The sequence below is a fragment of the Pelobates fuscus genome, chromosome 1 (genome assembly GCF_036172605.1).
Source record: "Pelobates fuscus isolate aPelFus1 chromosome 1, aPelFus1.pri, whole genome shotgun sequence".
In the NCBI taxonomy this organism is placed as follows: Eukaryota; Metazoa; Chordata; class Amphibia; order Anura; family Pelobatidae; genus Pelobates; species Pelobates fuscus.
The window spans coordinates 265,164,884-265,187,395 of NC_086317.1; the positions used below are offsets into that span (position 1 = coordinate 265,164,884).

General features: G+C 42.4%; 1 protein-coding gene across 1 annotated transcript in view; it reads right to left on the reverse strand.

Annotated features, from left to right (window-relative positions):
- Positions 1–22,512, reverse strand: part of LOC134612718 (multidrug and toxin extrusion protein 2-like) — a 129,797-nt gene that overhangs the window by 98,483 nt on the left and 8,802 nt on the right. The window contains exons 2-3 of the mRNA XM_063457144.1: positions 1,841–1,942; positions 600–668 (exon numbers count right to left, since the gene is read on the reverse strand). Coding sequence (XP_063313214.1) covers positions 600–668; positions 1,841–1,942 — 171 coding nt within the window. The remainder of the gene's footprint in view (positions 1–599; positions 669–1,840; positions 1,943–22,512) is intronic.

The window sequence follows — 22,512 nt, forward strand, 5'->3', positions numbered from 1 at the left end:
ATAACTGTTTGCATCTGACTGTGTGCACATAACTCTGCAAAAATATACACCTGCATTCACACACAGGCCTAAATGCATGTTTTTATCTGAATTAAATAACCATCACACACAGCCAATAAACCCAGCACAAATATCACATACAACCAATACACGCATATCACACACTGTTAATACACCCATTACAAATATCACACACAGCATACATATCACACACAGTCATCACACCTACTATCACATACACAGACAACACAAACATTACATCATACATGGATGACGGGAGGGGGGGCGCTGTGAAGATTTTTCGCACAAGGCACCTAAAGGCCTAATGCCGGCCCTGTATACATGGGTCGAAGAAGTGGAAGATTGAAAGAAAAAACAAATGTGTTCAGAATCACAAACACTTCAATTACCTAGTTTTGCCCACATATTGCACACACTATAGCCAAGATCCATTCTCACATGCTTACCTTCTGCACAAATTCTCTGCATTCACACACTCACTGACGTATCGCAAACACACACCTACATTAACACACAGACTCATAGTATAAATACATTCCTACATTTAGACATATGCCATCTACATTGTTTAACTGTACCTGTGATATGAGAGTATCACATGCAGAGGCCAAGCCTACTCCAACAGAAATTCCACTAACGTTTATAACCTGAAAAATATAAGTTATTGACATTTACACAGCACTAAAACCTATTAACACATTTTCAATTAAAATTCAGTTTGAAAAAAATGGTATAATCATTTAAATTGTTTGCAATGTTTTTTTGTTTCTGATCCAATAACATGGTAGAAAATACCTAAAACCCAATGTTACAGATAGATGATTGCATGCATCAGGGCTTACAATTTGTACTCCCCAGCTACTGGCCAGGCCTTAAAAGCTACTTGCCCCTGCAAGCCATAGTATACCCTCCAGGGGTGCATTTCTACTATTCAGGGCGGAATTTTCACTCATCAGCATCTGATTGCGATTGCAAATTTTGAGCCCTTGCATACAGTGCAGGTTATGGATACAACGCAAGGTTAGTCAGTAACTCTGTAGCAAACTGACAAACTGACACCTGTTTAGCAAAATTAAAGCTAAAATAAACAAGATTTCATTTCAAATGTGGAGAATTTCTTCAAATCACATACTTTATCCCTTCCCAAGTTACGCTTTCCTTCCACATGATGTAGTGGAAAAGGGAGTGACATTCTCTGAGCACACAGTTAGCATTTGACACCAAGTTACTTTTTTTTTTTTCAATGATCCATTTGTTTGGGGGTTAGATTTACTTGACTCTCAAAAGGAAAATACTGGGATGTCAAGGATACTATACATGTATTTATGGTGGCAAATAGCCATATCTGGGAATTATTTATACATACTAGTTCTCTGGGAATGCACCATGTGAGAATCTGACAATGTACAAATTATAGGTGTTCCTAGCATTGGGCAAGAGATGTCTTATCTTTGCATTTGTAAATTATTACCTCTACCATGTGTTTTTTCCATCATTATGCAGCCTTTACAGTTGGAAAAGCCAGACACCAGAAATGGTAAGTTACATTTGGTATTTATCGAGCAGATAATGCTTGTAAATAGCCGAGAGGTTTTCCTCTAACGTGTTCATTCATTTTCCTGGCTTTGTGTGTTCTTCTGCTAACTAGTAAATCAATCCCTTTCTTGGAGTGTAACAAGTTTAAAAATAAGCAATATTAACATTCCATAATAAAATAATAGGTTTGTGCACATTTTTTCATTATTTCATAACATACTGTGTGAATGGGAAAGTTTAAAAAGTAATTGTTAAGGATAATAAATATATACTTAATACATACAGCAATAGCAAGTAGTACAGAATCAAGCTCTATTTTGCCTAAATGTCCACAGAAAATAGAGCTCACTATATTCACCAGGAACACCATTATCTGAGATAGAAACTGCAATGAAAAAAAAAAAATACAGACATATTAAATACATATTTCATATTTGTATCACAATTTTAAACAGGCATGAATATATTCACTTTCACTGATTAATCTATAATGAGGTATTTTCTATAGACCACTTTTCAGATTACCCTCTTATAATACTTTAAAAGCAAATAGTCGCTTCTCTAAAAATCACACTGAGTGAATGAAACATTGAAAATCAGCCCAGTTCTCGTTAGTCTAGGCACAGCCAGGGCACACAATGTAAATGAGGAATAAAAAAGAATCACTTTCTTCTCTTTCATTATGTTCAAATGCAGAAAAGAACATTTAATGAAGACTGACAGAGCCAGATGGAAAGAGGTAAATACAGCACTGTTGAGTTCTTTATTTAATTCTATTTTTCAGACCTTTAGAAACACATATTTGCTCAATAAAGAGGCTAAGTAAACATACTACTAAAAATCCTGTGAAGTGGCAGCTCCCCCATTAAAACCTAATTCCTTGCCTTGTTGTAGAAAACCTTCAGGGTTCAATTTAATAGGAAAAAAATAATTATTTGACAGTGAGGTTAACCTTACGATTACACCGGTCAACCCTCTGATTGAGTTGCAAAACTCTAATTGAAATACATTCAACTCATGACATTGTGTTTGTATGAGTACGAGTTTTTAGTTGTTAGATTAACAATGCTGTAGTTCTCATAAATATGCTAGAGTTAATATTCTGTATAATAGCCCCCATTATTATGAAAGGTGGAAATTTAACAATAAATTAGACATTTACAAAATGATACAGAAGCAATAGGCTCATGAGTTCCCTGCCCAAACACAGCAAGGTAGCAAGGGGGACAACCAAACAAGGTAGGAGAGATGCAAAACTGGAGATGAGAGTGGAGTGTAGGAGAAAGCAAGAGACAGATATCTGACTTAGGAATTACTCTGGTAAGCCATAAGCATTTCTGAACAGATGTGTTTTGAGGGAATTCTTAAACAATTTAAGACTACAGGAGAGTCTGAGTGGGTAGGCAGGCTTTTCCAAAGGAAAGGAGCCACCCGTGAGAAGTCCTGCAAGTACGAGCTAGCAATAAGGGTGCGAGCAGCGAACAGGAAGCGGTCACCTTAAGAGTGGAGAGACCAGTAAGGGGCATATCTACTAATCAGTGAGGAAATGTAACCAGGGTAGAGTTGTTAAGGGCCTTATAGGTAAGGGTTAGTATTTTGAATGGACAGCTATAGGATACAGAAAGCCAGTGTATGGATTGACAGAGGGGCAAGGTATTGGAGAAGCAGCAGGTGAGAAAGATCAACCTGGCGGCAGCAATCATTACATATTGTAGTGGGGCAGTTCGGCTTCTGGGAGGGACCAAACAGTAAGAATTACAGTAATACATGTGGGAAATTACTGGAGCATGAACAAGCTCCTTGGCAGTATCTTGTGTCAGAAAAGGGGCGGGTGCGGGCAATGTTTTGTAGGTGGAATCGACAGGTTTTAGCAGCATACTGGGTATGAGGTGCAAAGGTGAGGCCAGGATCAAAGATAACACCAAGATAAATATGAGCTTGCAAGGATGGACTGATCCTCCTCATTTGCAGGGAAAGCGAATGAGGAGGATCAGCGAATAAGGAGGAAAAATAAGAAGCTCTGTTTTAGAGAGATTGAGTTGGAGAAAGTAGGAGGACATTTGAGCAGCGAGTGATGAAAGGCAAGTGGTAACAGGTTATAGGATAGCAGGAGAGAGATCAGGGGAGGAGAGATATATTTGGGTGTCATTGGTATACAGATGGTAGCAGAATCCAAAGGCAATAATGAGTTTGCAGAGAGAGAGAGAGAGGCAGTATAAAGAGAGAACAGAAGGGGACTCCAACCAAGACAGGATGAGGGGAGAAGGTGTCTTTGAAAAAGATGACACTGAATTAGGGAAGGGATATTACTAGAAAGGAAGTAGGGAAGTCAAGCAGATAAATGGTTAAGGAAGAGACAAAGTGAACCGGAGGGGTGGGGTGGGGGGGGGTGCTGCAGGGGAGGGGTGGGGTGGGCGATAGATAACAATTATGAACTTGAAGTGCGATTCACCAGAGACATGGAAAGATAACACATTTTATCCCTATTAGAGATGGCACCCCAGAGGGGGCTAAGAAGATACTCGAGAATAATGTCAATCAACCGTTGTGACGGATCACCTGGCACCCCAACTGGGCACCTCTGCCAAGCGATGCTTCCTAGCTGGCACTGAGGACTATAAGCACCGCACCGGACACCACAAGCACCGCAGACTCCACAACCGCCGTAGCTTAGCTGGGATCTCGTTGTCTTCCTCCCACCCTGGACCAACCTCGGATATCCAGGACCATGTGGGAAAAATCTCTCCTGCCCCATAGAGCGTAGCAGGAACAGCTCTTACAAGAGCTAGTGATTAGAACCCAGGGGAGTATAAGGAGTATAGCAATCCCCAATTTGAATATAGCAGTTCCCCTCCAATCACTAGACCAAGCTATGTGTTGAAGGTTAAGCAGGAACTAAATTTTAATGGATGCACACTGGCCTTTTATGCAAGATTCCCAACAAGGGTGACACCAGGTAGACCTTGCTGGGCACAGGGACACAAAGGGAATAAACCAATAAGAACAGTAATTAACTGTATGACACTCCCATAACACACATACAATCCCTCCCCTCTGCCTGTGAGATAATTGAGTGAAGCACTATACCAAACTCAATTATCTCCAAACACAAAAAACACACATTTATAAAAAGTCCCACATTTATAAAAAGTCCTAATGGTGTTGTCTCTTGCCTCACGGTTTGTTACGAACCCGACCTGGTCAGGGTGTACCAGTGTGGGGATATGCGGCTGTAGGCGCATGGCCAAGATCTTTGCCATCAGTTTGATATCGCCGGGAGTCTCTGCACGGGTCCTATCCGAGGAGCCCGGGATCTCAGCGGCTCTCAGTGCCTTCATTCCCGAATCTCTCCCGAACCGGACCTCATCTGGAGCCCTCGACTCCCCTGCAGCTTTAAGTGTGAGTGTCCTACTCTGTGGCGGCCAAAGGCCTCTAATGGGTAGTGGTTTGCTCCGTCGGGCGTCGGAGAGTGTTGCGGTATGTAGCCCGATAAACATGTAACAACGGCTTGTAATAACAACATAGTCCAGAGGGAGGTCCGGGTAGGATGGTAGCAGTCTGGACACATCTACTGCCAGTTCCAGGAGCTGAGGGAACCATGATTGAGTCCCCCCAGAATGGGGTCAGCAGAATCAGGTCGGCCAGTTGGCGGTGAACTTGGAGCAGGACCCGAGGGATCATGGCAAATGGAGGAAAGGCATAAGGGAGTGAGCCGGTCCAGTCTTGCAGGAAGGCGTACACTGCCTCCGCGGCCGGATCTGGGCGCCAGCTTTAGAACCGTGGTAACTGGGTATTGAGCCAGAATGCGAAGAGGTCGATGGCAAAAGGACCCCAGAGAGACGAGATAGCAGAGAACGCCCATACGACAAATATTTAATCGCTGCTGTCCAACAGATATTGTGAACGCTAGTCCGCATGAACGTTGTGGAGTCCCGGGAGGTATTCTGCCTGGACAAGCAGATCCCTGGCCAAGCAATAAGCTCAAAAGTCCTTCGCTAGGCGGACCAGCATTTCCGACTGTGTGCTGTCCATGTGATTGACATGACGGACCGCTGAGATGTTGTCTATGCACAGCCGGATGCATGCACTGGCAGTCCCATTCGCAAAGCTCCGGATAGCAAAGGAGACAGCCAGGAGTTCTACAGCATTGATGTGGAGTCGGGATTTGTAGTCCGACCAACGTCCCCCGGTAGTAACACTGTTGCAGTGGGCACCCCAACCATGGAGACTTGCATCCAAATCCACTGTGAACTCCGGTTGGGAACCGAAGATGGCCTTGCCATTCCAAGCATAGGATGCCCCGTTGCGGAGGTGCAATCTTCAGGCATTGGAGGACACGGTAATGGAGAGGGGCTGGGAACACTGTCTGGATTGAAGATGCCAGTAGTCCAATGATCCGTGCCAGATGGCGTAGCGGTAACTGGGGGCGCGCTATAGCGTGGCGCCATTTCTTGCGGATGGTCCGAATCTTGGACAGAGGAAGGCTGAGTGATTCCGCTTCGGAGTCTACGGTGAACCCGAGGAACTCCATGCGTTGCGAAGGAGACAGGCAGGATTTCTCCCAGTTGATGAGGAAACAAAGGTGGGAGAGGAGGTCCAACGTCCATTGCAGATGCCTCAGGAGGACTGAACGATCCTGTGCCATGATTAGGATGTCGTCCAAGTAGACAATAAGCCGAACTCCTCGACCGCACAACCAAGCCATGGCTGGGCACATCAATTTTGTGAAACACCAAGGAGCCGACGAGAGTCCAAAGGGAAGGCATGTAAAGCGCCAGGTGTTGCCTTTCCAGAGGAAGCGTAATAAGTCCCTGGATGTCTCGGTCACTGGGACCATCAAGTATGCGTCCTTTAGATCTAATTTCTCCATCCAGTCCCCGCGAAGGGGTAGATGCCCTCCATCTTGAAATGGCGGTAGCGCACCAAGGCATTGAGGGAACAGAGATTGATACCTGGGCTCATCTGACCGCCCTTCTTTTCCACCAGGAAGCTGTTGCCGAGTACCCCTGCAGTGGACATGGGGGCTAGTTCTATCACCCCTTTTTGTGAAGGGCCGACAATTCCAAGTCTATCAAGATGCGGTCATTCACTGGGAGTGAAGGAGGGCAAGGAGGAGGAATGTGACAGGGAGTGTTGACCAATTCTATGTGGAAGCCCTGAACGGTGGTCAGAACCCAAACATCTGAGGTGATGGCTAACCAAGTGTGGAAAAAATTACGGAGTCTGCCCCCTACACAAATATTGGAAAAAACATGGGGTAGATGCAAGCTTACCGTAAGGGTGTCTGGAACCAGAGTTCCCTCTGAAGCCTCTGGATCGCCATGGTCTTCCTCGAGAAGGGAAGAAGGGGGACTGGTTTCTCACCTGCTTGTAGGGCGTTCGCTGGGTGTAGGAGCCTCGTCTCGATCCACGGGAGTGGTAGTTGGAACGGCCAGACAGACAACCCCTGATTCTGCTGGCCCTGGTAGAGATCCACCGTTTAAAATACCCTCTTCATGGAGGATTGGGCTTTATCCAGGGCTGTAAAAGCTTCCACAAAGCGCCCCAGGTCCTTTATAAAGGAGTCCCCAAACAACAGGCCGTCCTTGCCCGCCTCGGTGAGGGCGAGGTTGGCCAACTTCGGCTCTATTTTAAAGAGAATGGCTTTACGCTGTTCTATAGACAGGGAGGTGTTAACACTGTCCACTATTGCTTAGTGTGAGGCATTTTATTTAAGTCATGTTGCTTCAGTGGTTAACCTTGACTTCCTCAGATTCACACAAATGTTGTATTGGCCACTGAGACACTGTTGCAAATGAATTACTAGCAACAGTTTATACTAAAATCTCAGTTGCTAAAAGAAGGAGCTACCTGGTGTGATGTATATATTGCCTATTTAATAGAACAGTAGACCATTTTTATATATACACTTTTCACTTTATTGTATATACACTTTTATTATTATTATTTGCAAATTTTTTCCTCAAGAGGGATCAATAAAAATTAATTATTTTCTATAAGTTTTCCTTATGTTCCAATACTGCCAATTTGTCACCTTATACTAGTGGAACAGCATCATTTAAGGGTATATGGCCTGATATTTGGGAGCACCTTTTGGAAATCCCATTTCAGTCTCTATTTTTCTTTTTTAACCTAGCCACCTACATCGCGACACATACTAAATGTATAATGTCGGTCATTTAAATTTACCTGGCTTCGACCTTTTAGTCGGCCACCGTTACATCATAAACAGCCCATGCAATTATTGATTATTTGCCTACACCGCTACATATTAGACCAGTTCATATAGAGGGTATTATATATGGCCCTCTCCTTTTCCCTGGCCATCATACGGCTCCTGAAATCTACATAACCACACTAGCCATGCACGATCGATACATCACTCTGACGGCTGACACATTTAAGTGTTATTTCTTGCATCACAGTACGTCTAACACCTAGTTACAAGGAGGATTTCCCCCCTGAACTCCCTGACAGACCCTCCACAAACATATCGCACACTCTACCATAAACAAGATATTGCTAGGCCAGTCCCTTGATATCCTGGATCAGTCCTGAATGCTGCTATTCACAGATAAAAAGGAATATCATTCACAGCTACAACTTACAGCATAGATTCATGTATTACCAACTCCTAAATATGTAGATGGCAAGGCAGAAATGCACACTGTGACTACATACATCTTTCACCCCTCATACAAATCACAACAGACTTGAGAAGTCAGAATCTCCTTGAAGCGAAGCTCCCTGGACCCTGGCTGGGTATCTCCGCCAAAGACAGCTTCCTAGCTGGAACAGGAGACAAACCGCAGCACTACTGCCCACATTCGCCGTGGCTTGACTGGGGCCCTAGAACTGCTCCTTCCTGAAGCCGAATGGTGAATTAGCTCTAGTCCTTACAAGGACTTTCCCCGTTGAATCCCCTGCAAGCTGGAACAGCAGACACAGGAGTAAATCTTCTTTCCCTCCAATAACAGGGCGACACACAGTTTTGGAGTGTAAGCTGGAATAGCTTTTAATGGAGGAACACTGGCCTTTTATGCAAGTTACCCAACAAGGGTGACACCCAGGTGGACCTTGTTGGGCACAGAGACACAGAGTGAACAAACCAATAAAAACAGAGTCATACAGTGAGACACTCCCATACACAAACAATAGAATCCCTCCTCTGTGCTTGGGAGATAATTGAATCAGGAACTGTACTAATCTAACTCAATTATCTCCAAGCAAGAAAAAACATACAATTTTATGAAACCCCAAAAAGTACCTTAAAACCCCATAAAAGAGATTAAGAAAGAGGTGGCTGAGATGGGTGAGAGAACTAACAGCTTAGAAAACCGCTTGGATAAAATCTGCCAAGCTCAGAATAAATTGGCAGAGACTGAAGCCTCTCTTACCGATGAGTGTAAGCTCTTAACCCCTTAAGGACCAAACTTCTGGAATAAAAGGGAATCATGACATGTCACACATGTCATGTGTCCTTAAGGGGTTATAGAGGAAATTGGCGGATTTAGAGGAATGTCCGCTTTCGTGGAGTACCGGAGAGCGTCTCAAAAGAACAATTTTCAGGATTTGTTATGACACTCTGCAGGTCATTGGTTCCAGAACTCGCTGAGTCAGATTGGCTTAGGGATCGTATACATCGCTTACCAAAACCACAAAGAGTGGGCTCTGAGATACCGCGCGATGTAATAGCACATTTTCGATATTATAAATCAAAAGAAGCGCTGTTTAAAGCGACGAGGAACATATCAGCCTTACCTGAACCATATTCCAGCATACAACTGTACGCTGATCTCTCAGCATCAACTATGAATAAAAGAAGAGAATTCATCAACGTTACTAAGATTACTATATATTGGGGCTGATGTGTACTGTAGTCATTGCAGCCGCCCAGTGATGGGAGTGCGCAGAGGACTTTTCTTTCAGCATTTGTATCCATTTTTTGTATTACTAAGCCTTGTTACAATGCAGCCACCCATCCCATGTGCTCCCTATTAAGGGTTAATAATGTATAGGGGTGTATATAAAAAATACCCCTTTCTGTCTCATTAGAGATTTTTGCCAGAGGCTCAAGGAAGCAAGGTGAATGGTTAGAGTTAGGACCCACCTAGGGGGGTCTGCCTTGACGTTGGCAGGTGGGCTCATCCTCTCATGGCCATTGGAGGTAACTAAAAAACCTCCATTTGTTTAAAAATACATAGGGATTAAGGAGAGAGCGCAGGTAACTTGTTTTTCTTTGGTTTTTACTATATATTGGGGCTGATGTGTACCGGTGTCATTGCAGCTGCCCAGTGATGGGAGTGAGCGCAGGACTTTTCTTTCTGCATTTGTATCCAAATTTAATAACATGCTTGGACAGTGGTTCCTTGCAACTTGTCTCTGGTGTCTCTATAAATGGATACCAGGAGACAAAAGGGCCAGGAAAGAGTATTGTGCATGTGTTTGGAGCCTGCTTGTGGGATTGCGTGTGTGTAGAGTGAGCTGATTGTGGTGTGGTATTGTGTAATAAGGTCGGTTTTAGTCATGTTGTGTTTTTGTTGTAATGTAATGCATATGTGGCTAGGGGCTGTAGAGAATGTGTGTGTAGGGGATGTACTAAGTGTGTGCATACAGGCTATAGTGTGTGTATATATAGGTGATGTAGTGTTTGTTGGGGTTGTAGAGAGTGTGTGTTTAGGGGTGTAGTATGTGTTTGTTTACAATGAATTTAGTGTGTTCATAAGGGATCCAGAGTGTGTATTTTAGGAATGTAGTGTGTGTGTGTAGGTGGTGCAGTGTGTGTATATACAGGAGTCTAGTGTGTATTTGAAGGACCCAGAATATGTAGATCTAGTGAGTGTGTGTATATACGGATTCAGAGTGTATAAAGGGATCTAGTGTGTGTATATGATCCAGAGTTGGGTAAGGGATCTAGTGTGTGTCTGGAACGTAATGTGTTTAGGAGTGCAGTATGTGTGTGAGGGGTGCTGTAGTGTGTATATTATATATAGAATATGAATATGTTCAGAAGTATTGTGTGTGTGTTTGGTGCAGTGTGTATGTGTGAGGGGTGCAGTGGGTGTGATGGATGCCATGTTTGAGTGGTGCTGTGTGTGATGTGTGTGTGGGTGCTGTGTGTGATGGTGCTGTTTGTGCTGTGTGTAAGGGTGCTGTGTGTGGTGGGTGTGAGTGATGTGTGTTATGGGTGTGAGGGTGATGTGTGTGATGGGTGTGAGAGTGCTGTGTGTGTGAGTGCTGTGTGTGAGAGGGCTGTGTGTGATGTGTGTGTGAGAGGGCTGCGTGTGATGTGTGTGTGAGAGCATGGGACCATGGACAATTATTTAACTATACTTACTTTACAGGGAGTGCAGAATTATTAGGCAAGTTGTATTTTTGAGGATTAATTTTATTATTGAACAACAACCATGTTCTCAATGAACCCAAAAAACATTAATATCAAAGCTGAATATTTTTGGAAGTAGTTTTTAGTTTGTTTTTAGTTATAGCTATTTTAGGGGGATATCTGTGTGTGCAGGTGACTATTACTGTGCATAATTATTAGGCAACTTAACAAAAAACAAATATATACCCATTTCAATGATTTATTTTTACCAGTGAAACCAATATAACATCTCAACATTCACAAATATACATTTCTGACATTCAAAAACAAAACAAAAACAAATCAGTGACCAATATAGCCACCTTTCTTTGCAAGGACACTCAAAAGCCTGCCATCCATGGATTCTCTCAGTGTTTTGATCTGTTCACCATCAACATTGCGTGCAGCAGCAACCACAGCCTCCCAGACACTGTTCAGAGAGGTGTACTGTTTTCCCTCCTTGTAAATCTCACATTTGATGATGGACGACAGGTTCTCAATGGGGTTCAGATCAGGTGAACAATGAGGCCATGTCATTAGATTTTCTTCTTTTATACCCTTTCTTGCCAGCCACGCTGTGGAGTACTTGGACGCGTGTGATGGAGCATTGGCCTGCATGAAAATCATGTTTTTCTTGAAGGATGCAGACTTCTTCGTGTACCACTGCTTGAAGAAGGTGTCTTCCAGAAAATGGCAGTAGGACTGGGAGTTGAGCTTGACTCCATCCTCAACCCGAAAAGGCCCCACAAGCTCATCTTTGATGATACCAGCCCAAACCAGTACTCCACCTCCACCTTGCTGGCGTCTGAGTCGGACTGGAGCTCTCTGCCCTTTACCAATCCAGCCACGGGCCCATCCATCTGGCCCATCAAGACTCACTCTCATTTCATCAGTCCATAAAACCTTAGAAAAATCAGTCTTGAGATATTTCTTGGCCCAGTCTTGACGTTTCAGCTTGTGTGTCTTGTTCAGTGGTGGTCGTCTTTCAGCCTTTCTTACCTTGGCCATGTCTCTGAGTATTGCACACCTTGTGCTTTTGGGCACTCCAGTGATGTTGCAGCTCTGAAATATGGCCAAACTGGTGGCAAGTGGCATCTTGGCAGCTGCACGCTTGACTTTTCTCAGTTCATGGGCAGTTATTTTGCACCTTGGTTTCTCCACACGCTTCTTGCGACCCTGTTGACTATTTTGAATGAAACGCTTGATTGTTCGATGATCACGCTTCAGAAGCTTTGCAATTTTAAGAGTGCTGCATCCCTCTGCAAGATATCTCACTATTTTTTACTTTTCTGAGCCTGTCAAGTCCTTCTTTTGACCCATTTTGCCAAAGGAAAGGAAGTTGCCTAATAATTATGCACACCTGATATAGGGTGTTGATGTCATTAGACCACACCCCTTCTCATTACAGAGATGCACATCACCTAATATGCTTAATTGGTAGTAGGCTTTCGAGCCTATACAGCTTGGAGTAAGACAACATGCATAAAGAGGATGATGTGGTCAAAATACTCATTTGCCTAATAATTCTGCACTCCCTGTAAATGTTAAAGGTCTAAATAGCCCTCATATACGCAGAATATTAGAGCATGAAATGTTGAAATCAAAAGCAGCCGTGGTATGTCTTCAAGAGACACATCTGTATGCTAAGAACCCACCTAAATTGAATATTAAACATTACCCTCAAAGCTATCATTCTATGTTCACGACTAAAACTAAAGGGGTATCGATTTATTTTCATAGCGATTGGTCCTTTATTCCTGACAAACAATATGCTAGAAAAGATGGGAGATTGCTGATATTGGTTGGATTATTAAATGGATTATCAGTAACTATAGTGTCATTATATGCACCAAATGATAAGCAAATTCTCACTATGGCTTTTCGAAAGATAGAACAATATAAGGCAGGACATATATTTATTTGCGGTGATTTTAACTGTGTTCCAGACCCTTCTTTTGATATTAAAAGAGTAGAGGATAAACCACCGAAACAGCTATCGGTCCACCTCGGTCAATATTTGAAGACTTTACTGCATGATTTTGACTATTATGATCTATGGCGCAATCTCTACCCAAGTGAAAGAGACTTTACTTATTACTCAACTGTACATAAGACTTTTACTAGAATAGATCTATGTCTGCTGGATATTAAAACCCTGCCCTCTGCAATTAGTGCACAAATAGGCCCAATAACGTGGTCAGACCACGTGCCTTTAAGTATTAAGATAAAGGTGCCATTTTCCGTAAGGGGGAAAAGTGCATGGCATTTAAATGATAGCTTATTAGATGCTAATGAATACCTCCCAAAGTTGCAATCTCAGGTAGAGATGTTTTTTTAGACATCATGCTAACTGGCAGACTAATGTTACTACCCAATGGCTAGCCCATAAGGCAGTCATAAGAGGTATGTTAATACAGCAAGGAGCACGGGTTAAGAGATCATGTTTACAGGAAATGAGTAAATTAGAACAGGAGTTGACTAAAGTGGAGGCCATACATAAAGCTGCTCCTACCTCACGTTCACATTCACAATTGATGATGATTAGGTCAGCCTTACATGATTTACAACTTTTGGAAACAGGGAAACATATGAGACTATTAAACCAATCACATTATGTCATGGGAAATAAAGCTGGTAGACTTTTAGCTAGTAAAGTTAAACAAAAAAAATTACAAGTTAAAATCCCTTATATAGTCTCTAAAAGGAGTGATACATTATATAATCCTCAGGGTATAGCAAATGAATTGGCAACTTACTATTCAATGCTGTATCAACTAGAGAAAGATACTAATACACATCAACCAACGGAGGAGGAGATACAGAATTTTCTAGAGAGGGTCCCTCTACCTAGGTTAACACCATTTCAATGTACCTTCCTCGAAAAATCATTTGAGGAATAAGCGGTAGTAATAGCAATAAACTCTCTTTCTAAGCATAAGGCTCCCGGGCCTGATGGGTTTTCAATTATTATTATTATATAAAATTAGAAAAACAATTGACCCCAATCCTTACAAAACTTTTTAACTATATAAAATATACTGGTGCCATTCCCCAAGAAATGTTGGAAGCACATATTGTGGCTTTACCTAAACCTAATAAATCACCCATACAGAGTGAAAATCTGAGACCGATATCTCTACTTAATACGGATATTAAGCTTTACGCTAAATTAATAGCTTCACGGCTTAAATACCTCCTCCCAGATCTTATCTCGGAGGAGCAAGCAGGGTTTATACCTGAGAGACAGAGAGGGGATAATACCAGACATTTTGTGAACTTGGTGGAATGGGTCAACACTTCATCACAACAAGGAATAATTTTAGCATTAGACGCTGAAAAAGCATTTGATCGCCTGCATTGGGCGTATATGTCACTTACGCTTACTAAAATGGGTTTCCCATTAGTTTTTCGAGCCAGCATATTAACATTAGATCTAAATCCGTCCGCAAGAGTGCTTAACACTGGCTTTTTTTCTGATAAAATAAGAATAGGTAATGGTTCTCGCCAAGGCTGTCCCCTTTCCCCTCTTATTTTTATTATATATATGGAACCTGTAGTAAGAATTATTAAACATGACACTAGCATTAAAGGTTTGATTACACCAGGGGGCATTAAAAAAATAGCGCTGTTTGCGGATGATATTCTGCTTTTTATTAAAGATCCGGAGTCTTCCCTACCATCATTGATCCAATTGCTAATAGAGTATGGGCAGGTATAATACTATAAAAATTATGCAACTAAAACACAGGTGCTACCTATTAAATTACAACAAACCCTAATAGATAAATTGAAGTGACAATATAATTTTGACTGGCGTACCTCATTTATAAAATATTTGGGAGTTAAACTCACTAAAGCAGCTAAAACATTAACTAAAGTAAATCATTATCCAATGCTTCAACAAATTAAAAATACAATGGCAAAATGGGAGGGTTTGGAGATTTTGTGGTTGGGACGCATAAATCTCATTAAAATGATGATATTACCTCAGATATTATATCTTTTTAGAACATTACCTATAGCACTCTCCAACAAATTACTTAAGCAAATTCAGAGTACCATAAATGCTCATATTTGGAAGATTAAACCCCCTAGAGTAGCACGAGGGAGCTCAGGTCTTTCATATGTAAAAGGAGGTCTGTGGTTGCCAGACATTAAAACATATTATAGGGCATCTGTGGCGAAACCAGCCTCGCCACTGTCCACTGGAGGAGCCTGGTCGCCCGCCTCCTGCCGCTGGACTATGGCCCCTGTTCTTTTTCCCTGCAGAAAGGCTGGTTCGTGCCTTTCTGCGGACCGTTAAAGCCATGCTACCCCAGATAGCTATGCCATGGAGCCCAGCCGTATACTGAAAGACTGTATGAAAGACTTTGGCTCCATGGCGATTGAACTGTATGTATGTGATCTGAGCGCCATCCGGTAATAATGTGCGCTCAGATCTAAGCTATCTGGGGATAGGTAGAATGTGTATGTTCTATGTGATAAATGTAACAGTATGTAATTTTATGTATTTTATTGTCCTTTGTCTGCCATGTGGCTAATGGAGTTTTGCCTCTGTCCTTGGAGATAATTGGATTACTTCCTAATTACCTCCAGGACAGAGACGAGGGATTGCGATGCATTGTGGGAGTGTTTAAAGGTGTCTGTCTGTGATTGGTCAATGTCCAATATGTTTCCCAGTTTCCCATCTGGTCCCCTAGGGGAGTGTCCACCAGGTGGGAGACCTGCATAAAAGTCAGGCAGGTAGCCCCAGTGAATCAGTTCCTGCTTGACCCTCAAAACAAAGTGTCGTCTCGTTATTGGGGGAATTGGATTGTATGCTGATTGCCAGGAGTGTAAGCTGATTGTATGCTTTTCCTGTTCTGCTGTTTCCAGTATTCGTGTGTTTCCTGTTCGGGAGTTGGTGAATTCGTGTAGTTTGCAGTTCGGGAGATTGCTGCTTACAGTAGCTGTCAGTGCATCTGGAAAGGGGAATATCGCCTAAACGGTTTTTAACCTCTTGTATGCAAAACGGTCTGTTACAGCATCTTTCCTAGCAGAAGGGATTAGATTACTGAGATTGAGGAAAACCTCTCAATACCCAATTTGGTTAACATTTGAAAATGCATGTTTAGACGGAAATAACATAACATATTATCTATGGACATGTTCGGTTCCCCAGTCTCCTTTAAAATCTGTTACAAAGTACAAAACTCTTGCTAAGTTTATGGAAAAAATGGTGTCCATATGTAATAAATTTAAATCTGATGTTTAGAGCTGCACCAATAATGGCATTAGCGGCCCTCTCTTTGGACCTTCAGATGAGAAGGTGGCAAGAGAAGGGGGTAAGACAAATAGGCAATTTAATGAATGGGCCACAAGTAAAGCTATTTCCTGATCTTCAAAAAGAATTACATTTGGAAGCTAAAGACTTGTTTGTGTATTTAAGGATCAAGAATATAATAAAGGCACATGTAAATACCTTACCTACACCAGAATTTATTTTGTCACACAAATCTGTTAAACCCTTTTCCTGGTGCTATAATGCACTGACGGAAAGTGCTGCACCATATAAATTAAAATATATGACACAATGGGAGAATGAAATTGGGCATCAAGGAAAGACTGGCACTTAGCTATGCTCAGTACCAAGCAAGCCTCACGTAGTTTATCGCTATGGGAGGCGTACTGTAAGGTGACAATCAGGTGGTATTTGGTACTGCAAAGAATAGCACGTATGTAGGGTAAGTGGGTTGAAGGAAAGGGATTTCCTTTGTTCTCTTCTGATGAATAATATGTAAATCAAAATGTGATGTACTGCCTGCTTTCATTTTTTTGGGCATTAATAAAAAATGTAAATTAAAAAAAAAAAAAAAAAAAAATAACCATAAAAGTCACATCCCCTGATCTGGGTGAACAACATATCCAAAAATCACCCAGATCGGTTCAGGGGTTCAGGAATTTCCTGGAAGTCCTAGTTTTGACCGACCGCAAGCATGGCCCATTGCCCAGGTAAATCAGTGCTAACTGTTGGTCAAGTTCAGTAGTCTTTTACAGGATTCCCTGCAGGGCCCATAGTCTGTGGGCAGGAGGCTGGCAAGCAGGCCCCTCCAAGAACTTGTGGCAAACTCACTTGAAAAGGGGTGTACCTACTTTGTACCCCATACTTCCAAACTCTCAATAACATCACTTGTTACAATCCTACTCATGTTCCCCCTTCTCACATCATTACAGTCACGGGTGTCGGTACGGAGACCGGGACCCCTGTGTGCCTGATGATGATAGGAGTCAACCTCGTGGAAATGAACAATCAGGGCCTGGTGCAGGGTAACCACACACCCCTTGGTGTTGAGCACCAGGGTTTGTGCGGCCACATACCAGGGCCCTGATGCAGCTTCTGCAGATCCCAGGAACTAGGAGAAAATATGCAGACCTCCCAGGATCAGGATAGGATGGCTCTGCAGCAGATATGTATCCAGTACTAGAAGCAAGGCAAGACTAGAACAGGTACCAAACAAGCTAAGACTAGATGAACCCAGAGCAGGACAGAAAGCAGAGTCCAGAACATGTGCACAAGACATGAGGGAAACCAGAACAAGGCATGGACAGGACAAGAGATACAAGGCAAAACAAGAGGAGACATAACTAAGTACTATATATGTAAAACATTGGAGATTTAGACATACATAAATGGCCAAGATGTATGCAGCCCACCACTGCACCCAAGTACTCCAATTACGGTGGGTCCTAACTGCCTAGATATGCATGACTAAATAAACAACAATAAAACATACACAGCACTTACCAGCTAAGAAAGGAGCAGAGGTAATGAGACCACTGCTTGCAGGACCAGTATGAAATAAAAGGATTACTAGTAAAGGAATGGGTGTGGCAACAAGAAACAAACATTTAAAGGAATCCAAGAGACTGGGAATTCCAGGAACGGAATAAAAGGAATGAACCCAGAAAACAAGAGAATAGAAAACCAGTAAAACCAGGAAAAAATAAACAAGAAAGAGTACTGGAAAGAGTACTGGATACAAGAAGCCATCGCCAGAAATGATCCGCAGCAGGGACAGGATGTGACAATTACACCAACACATTTTCTTCCCCGTCCATAGAAGGCAGAGACTTTCTATTGCTTACTAAAACCTCGAAGTGGACAAGGCATTCTAAAGGGACTAGTCAGAAGATTTGACTATATTTCCGTTGATGCCCAAATTCGTTCTAACCTTGGTCTATATAATCGTGCAATCACATACCTCCCAACTACTGGAACTCTTTACAAGACTTTACGTATGCAGGGTATAGCATATATCTTTACAATTACATCCTGGTAGTTACCGTGTCAGCTTGCAGATTATACCATATCTGTTCCCTGTTTTTGTGATACACCAAACTATGTGCTATATCCTAATTTTTCCAGGATATAACAACAGAAGTTAACTTTGTAAACTGTCTTTTTATCTCAATACTCACCCTTCCCCGCTTCTGGTCATGTTCTATCAAGCATAGAAGTTCTGTTAGTATGCCCCGGAGCATGCAAGTACATGACCCTAATTTCTAACCTGAGTGTTCTTGTAGCGGGACAGTTGGTAACCCGACCGGTTATCCCCGCTAGTCCCCTTCCTTCAGCCGATCAGGAACTCTTGCATGGTTAGGGGACTTACCTCTATGCGCTACCAGGGCTGAACGGCACTCAGTCCTGGAAAGTCTTAGTCCTTACAAGGACTTTCCCCGTTGCATCCCCTGCCAACTGGAAAGAACAGCAGACACAGGGGTTAAATGTTCCATCCCTCCAGTAACCGGACGCAGGGCCGGATTAACATAGGGGCTGATGGAGCTGCAGCTCCAGGCCCAGGGAATAGGCCCATTGATTTAACAAAAAAAAAAACAACATTTTTTTTTTCTTTTTACATTTTTTTTTTTACACACTACGCTTAGGATTGCCAGGTATTTCTCATGTATTTCTTAGGGTTGCCAGGTATTTCTCAGAAGTATTTCTCAGGTATTTGAGGCTGCCTAGCCAGTGCTGGTATTGCAGTAATACCAGCAATACAAATGTCTCAGTATAAACAGAGATTATTCTGCAGTACCAGCGCCGGCCAGTAGGGGTCGCTGTTTGTGTGGATAGAGGCAGCGATAAGAAGTTACGGCATCTTCCTCCCTGCCTCTCTCTATTCTCTTATCCGCGGGGGAGCAGCTCTGCACAGAGAGTCCAGACAGCAGCTCCGAGACATGGGGATGCTGAGACATTGGGACACTGGGGAACATGGGGACCCTGAGACACTAGGGACACAGTGGCCCCATGTCTCGCAGTGGCCACTAGTCCCAGCCAGTGTCCCTAGTATCTCAGTATCCCCATATGTCCCTGGTGTCTCTCAGTGTCTGTAGTGTGCCAGTGTCCCTAGTGTTTCCTAGTCTCCCAAAGTCCCCTAGTCTCCCAAAGTCCCCATGTCTCCTAGTGTCTCAGTGTCCCCTAGTATAAAAGAAAAAATCTCAGGCACTCACTGTAATAGATTTAGGCAGGTGTATTGGACACCGCAACGTTTCGACCTGTACCCAGGTCTTTATCAAGTATCCAATGTCCCCTAGGTATCAGTGTCTCCTGTGTATCAGAGTGTCTCAGTGCCCCATGTCTCTCAGTGCCCGATGTCTTTTAGTGCCCGTAGTGTCTCAGTGTCCCCTAGTATAAAATAAAAAAATCTCAGGCACTCACTGTGATAGCTTTAGGCAGGTTTATTGTACACTGCAACATTTTGACCTGTACCCAGGTCTTTATCAAGTTTCCAGTGCCCCCTACATATATCACAGTGTCTCAGTGCCACATGTCTCCCAGTGTCCCCTCGTGTCTGTCACCCTGTGTCCCCATGTTTCCCAGTGTCCCCAAGAGTCTCAGCGTCCCCAGGTCTCCCAGTGTTCCCTAGTATCTGTGTCCCCATGTCTCCCAGTGTCCCAATGTCTCTCAATGTCCCCTAGTGTCCTAGTGACATGGGGACACTGGGAGACATGGTGACACAGACACTAAGGGACTTGGAGACATGGGGACACAGACATGCGCCCTTTTTGTGTATGTTCGACCTTTCGGACGTTCTGGTTACATAGAAACATAGAAACATAGAATGTGACGGCAGATAAGAACCATTCGGCCCATCTAGTCTGCCCAGTTTTCTAAATACTTTCATTAGTCCCTGGCCTTATCTTATAGTTAGGATAGCCTTATGCCTATCCCACGCATGCTTAAACTCCTTTACTGTGTTAACCTCTACCACTTCAGCTGGAAGGCTATTCCATGCATCCACTACCCTCTCAGTAAAGTAATACTTCCTGATATTATTTTTAAACCTTTGTCCCTCTAATTTAAGACTATGTCCTCTTGTTGTGGTAGTTTTTCTTCTTTTAAATATAGTCTCCTCCTTTACTGTGTTGATTCCCTTTATGTATTTAAATGTTTCTATCATATCCCCCCTGTCTCGTCTTTCCTCCATGCTATACATGTTAAGATCCTTTAACCTTTCCTGGTAAGTTTTATCCTGCAATCCATGAACCAGTTTAGTAGCCCTTCTTTGAACTCTCTCTAAGGTATCAATATCCTTCTGAAGATAGGGTCTCCAGTACTGTGTACAGTACTCCAAGTGAGGTCTCACCAGTGTTCTGTACAATGGCATGAGCACTTCCCTCTTTCTACTGCTAATACCTCTCCCTATACAGCCAAGCATTCTGCTAGCATTTCCTGCTGCTCTATTACATTGTCTGCCTACCTTTAAGTCATCAGAAATAATCACCCCTAAATCCCTTTCCTCAGATGTTGAGGTTAGGACTCTATCAAATATTCTGTACTCTGCCCTTGGGTTTTTACGTCCAAGATGCATTATCTTGCACTTATCCACATTAAATGTCAGTTGCCACAACTCTGACCATTTTTCTAGTTTACCTAAATCATTTTCCATTTGGCTTATCCCTCCTGGAACATCAACCCTGTTACATATCTTAGTATCATCCGCAAAAAGACACACCTTACCATCAAGACCTTCTGCAATATCACTAATAAAAATATTAAAGAGAATGGGTCCAAGTACAGATCCCTGAGGTACCCCACTGGTGACAAGCCCAAGCTTCGAATATACTCCATTGACTACAACCCTCTGTTGCCTGTCACTCAGCCACTGCCTTACCCATTCAACAATATTGGAATCCAAACTCAAAGATTGTAGTTTGTTGATAAGCCTTCTATGTGCAACAGTGTCAAAAGCCTTACTGAAATCGAGGTAAGCAATGTCCACTGCACCACCCTGATCTATAATTTTAGTTACCCAATCAAAAAAATCAATAAGATTAGTTTGGCATGATCTCCCTGAAGTAAACCCATGTTGTCTCTGATCTTGAAATCCATGTGTTTTTAGATGTTCAACAATCCTATCCTTTAACATGGTTTCCATCACTTTCCCCACTACTGAAGTTAGGCTTACTGGCCTATAGTTGCCCGACTCCTCCCTATTACCTTTCTTGTGAATGGGCACAACATTCGCTAACTTCCAATCTTCTGGGACTACTCCTGTTATCAATGATTGGTTAAATAAATCTGTTAATGGTTTTGCTAGTACACCACTAAGCTCTTTTAATAGCTTTGGGTGTATTCCATCAGGTCCCATTGACTTATTTGTCTTTACTTTTGACAGTTGAAATAGAACCTCTTCCTCTGTAAACTCACGTGTAATAAATGACTCATTTATCCTTTTTCTTAACTGAGGTCCCTTTCCTTCATTTTCATCTGTAAATACCGAACAAAAATATTCATTGAGGCAGTCAGCTAGACCTTTATCCTCATCTACATACCTTCCTTCTTTTGTTTTTAATCTAACTAATCCTCGTTTTACTTTTCTTTTCTCATTTATGTATCTAAAAAAGGTTTTGTCCCCCTTTTTTACTGACTGTGCTATTTTCTCTTCTGTGTGTGATTTGGAAGCTCTTATAACTTGCTTAGCCTCTTTCTGCCTAATCTTATAGGTCATTCTGTCTTCCTCACTCTGGGTTTTTTTATAATTACTAAATGCTAACTTTTTGTTTTTTACTATTTTGGCTACATCTGTGGAGTACCACAGTGGTTTCTTGAATTTTTTGCTTTTACTGACAAGCCTAATGCAATTTTCTGTTGCCTTCAGTAGTGCAACTTTTAAATAATCCCATTTCTTTTGGACTCCATTTAAATTGCTCCAGTCTGATAATGACTCCTTTACACATATTCTAATTTTGGAAAAGTCTGTTTTTCTAAAGTCTAAAACTTTTGTTTTTGTGTGGTGTGACTCAGTCACTGTTCTTATATTAAACCACACTGACTGATGATCACTGGATCCTAAACTTTCACCTACAGTAATATCTGATACCAAATCTCCATTTGTTAACACTAAATCTAGTATGGCCTCTTTACGAGTTGGCTCCTCAACGACTTGTTTTAGAGACAATCCCAGTAGGGAGTTTAGAATATGTGTGCTCCTGGCACAAGTAGCTATTTTTGTTTTCCAATTTACATCAGGAAGATTAAAGTCACCCATGATGATAACTTCCCCCTTCATTGTCATTTTAGCGATTTCTTCAACTAGTAGATTATCTAA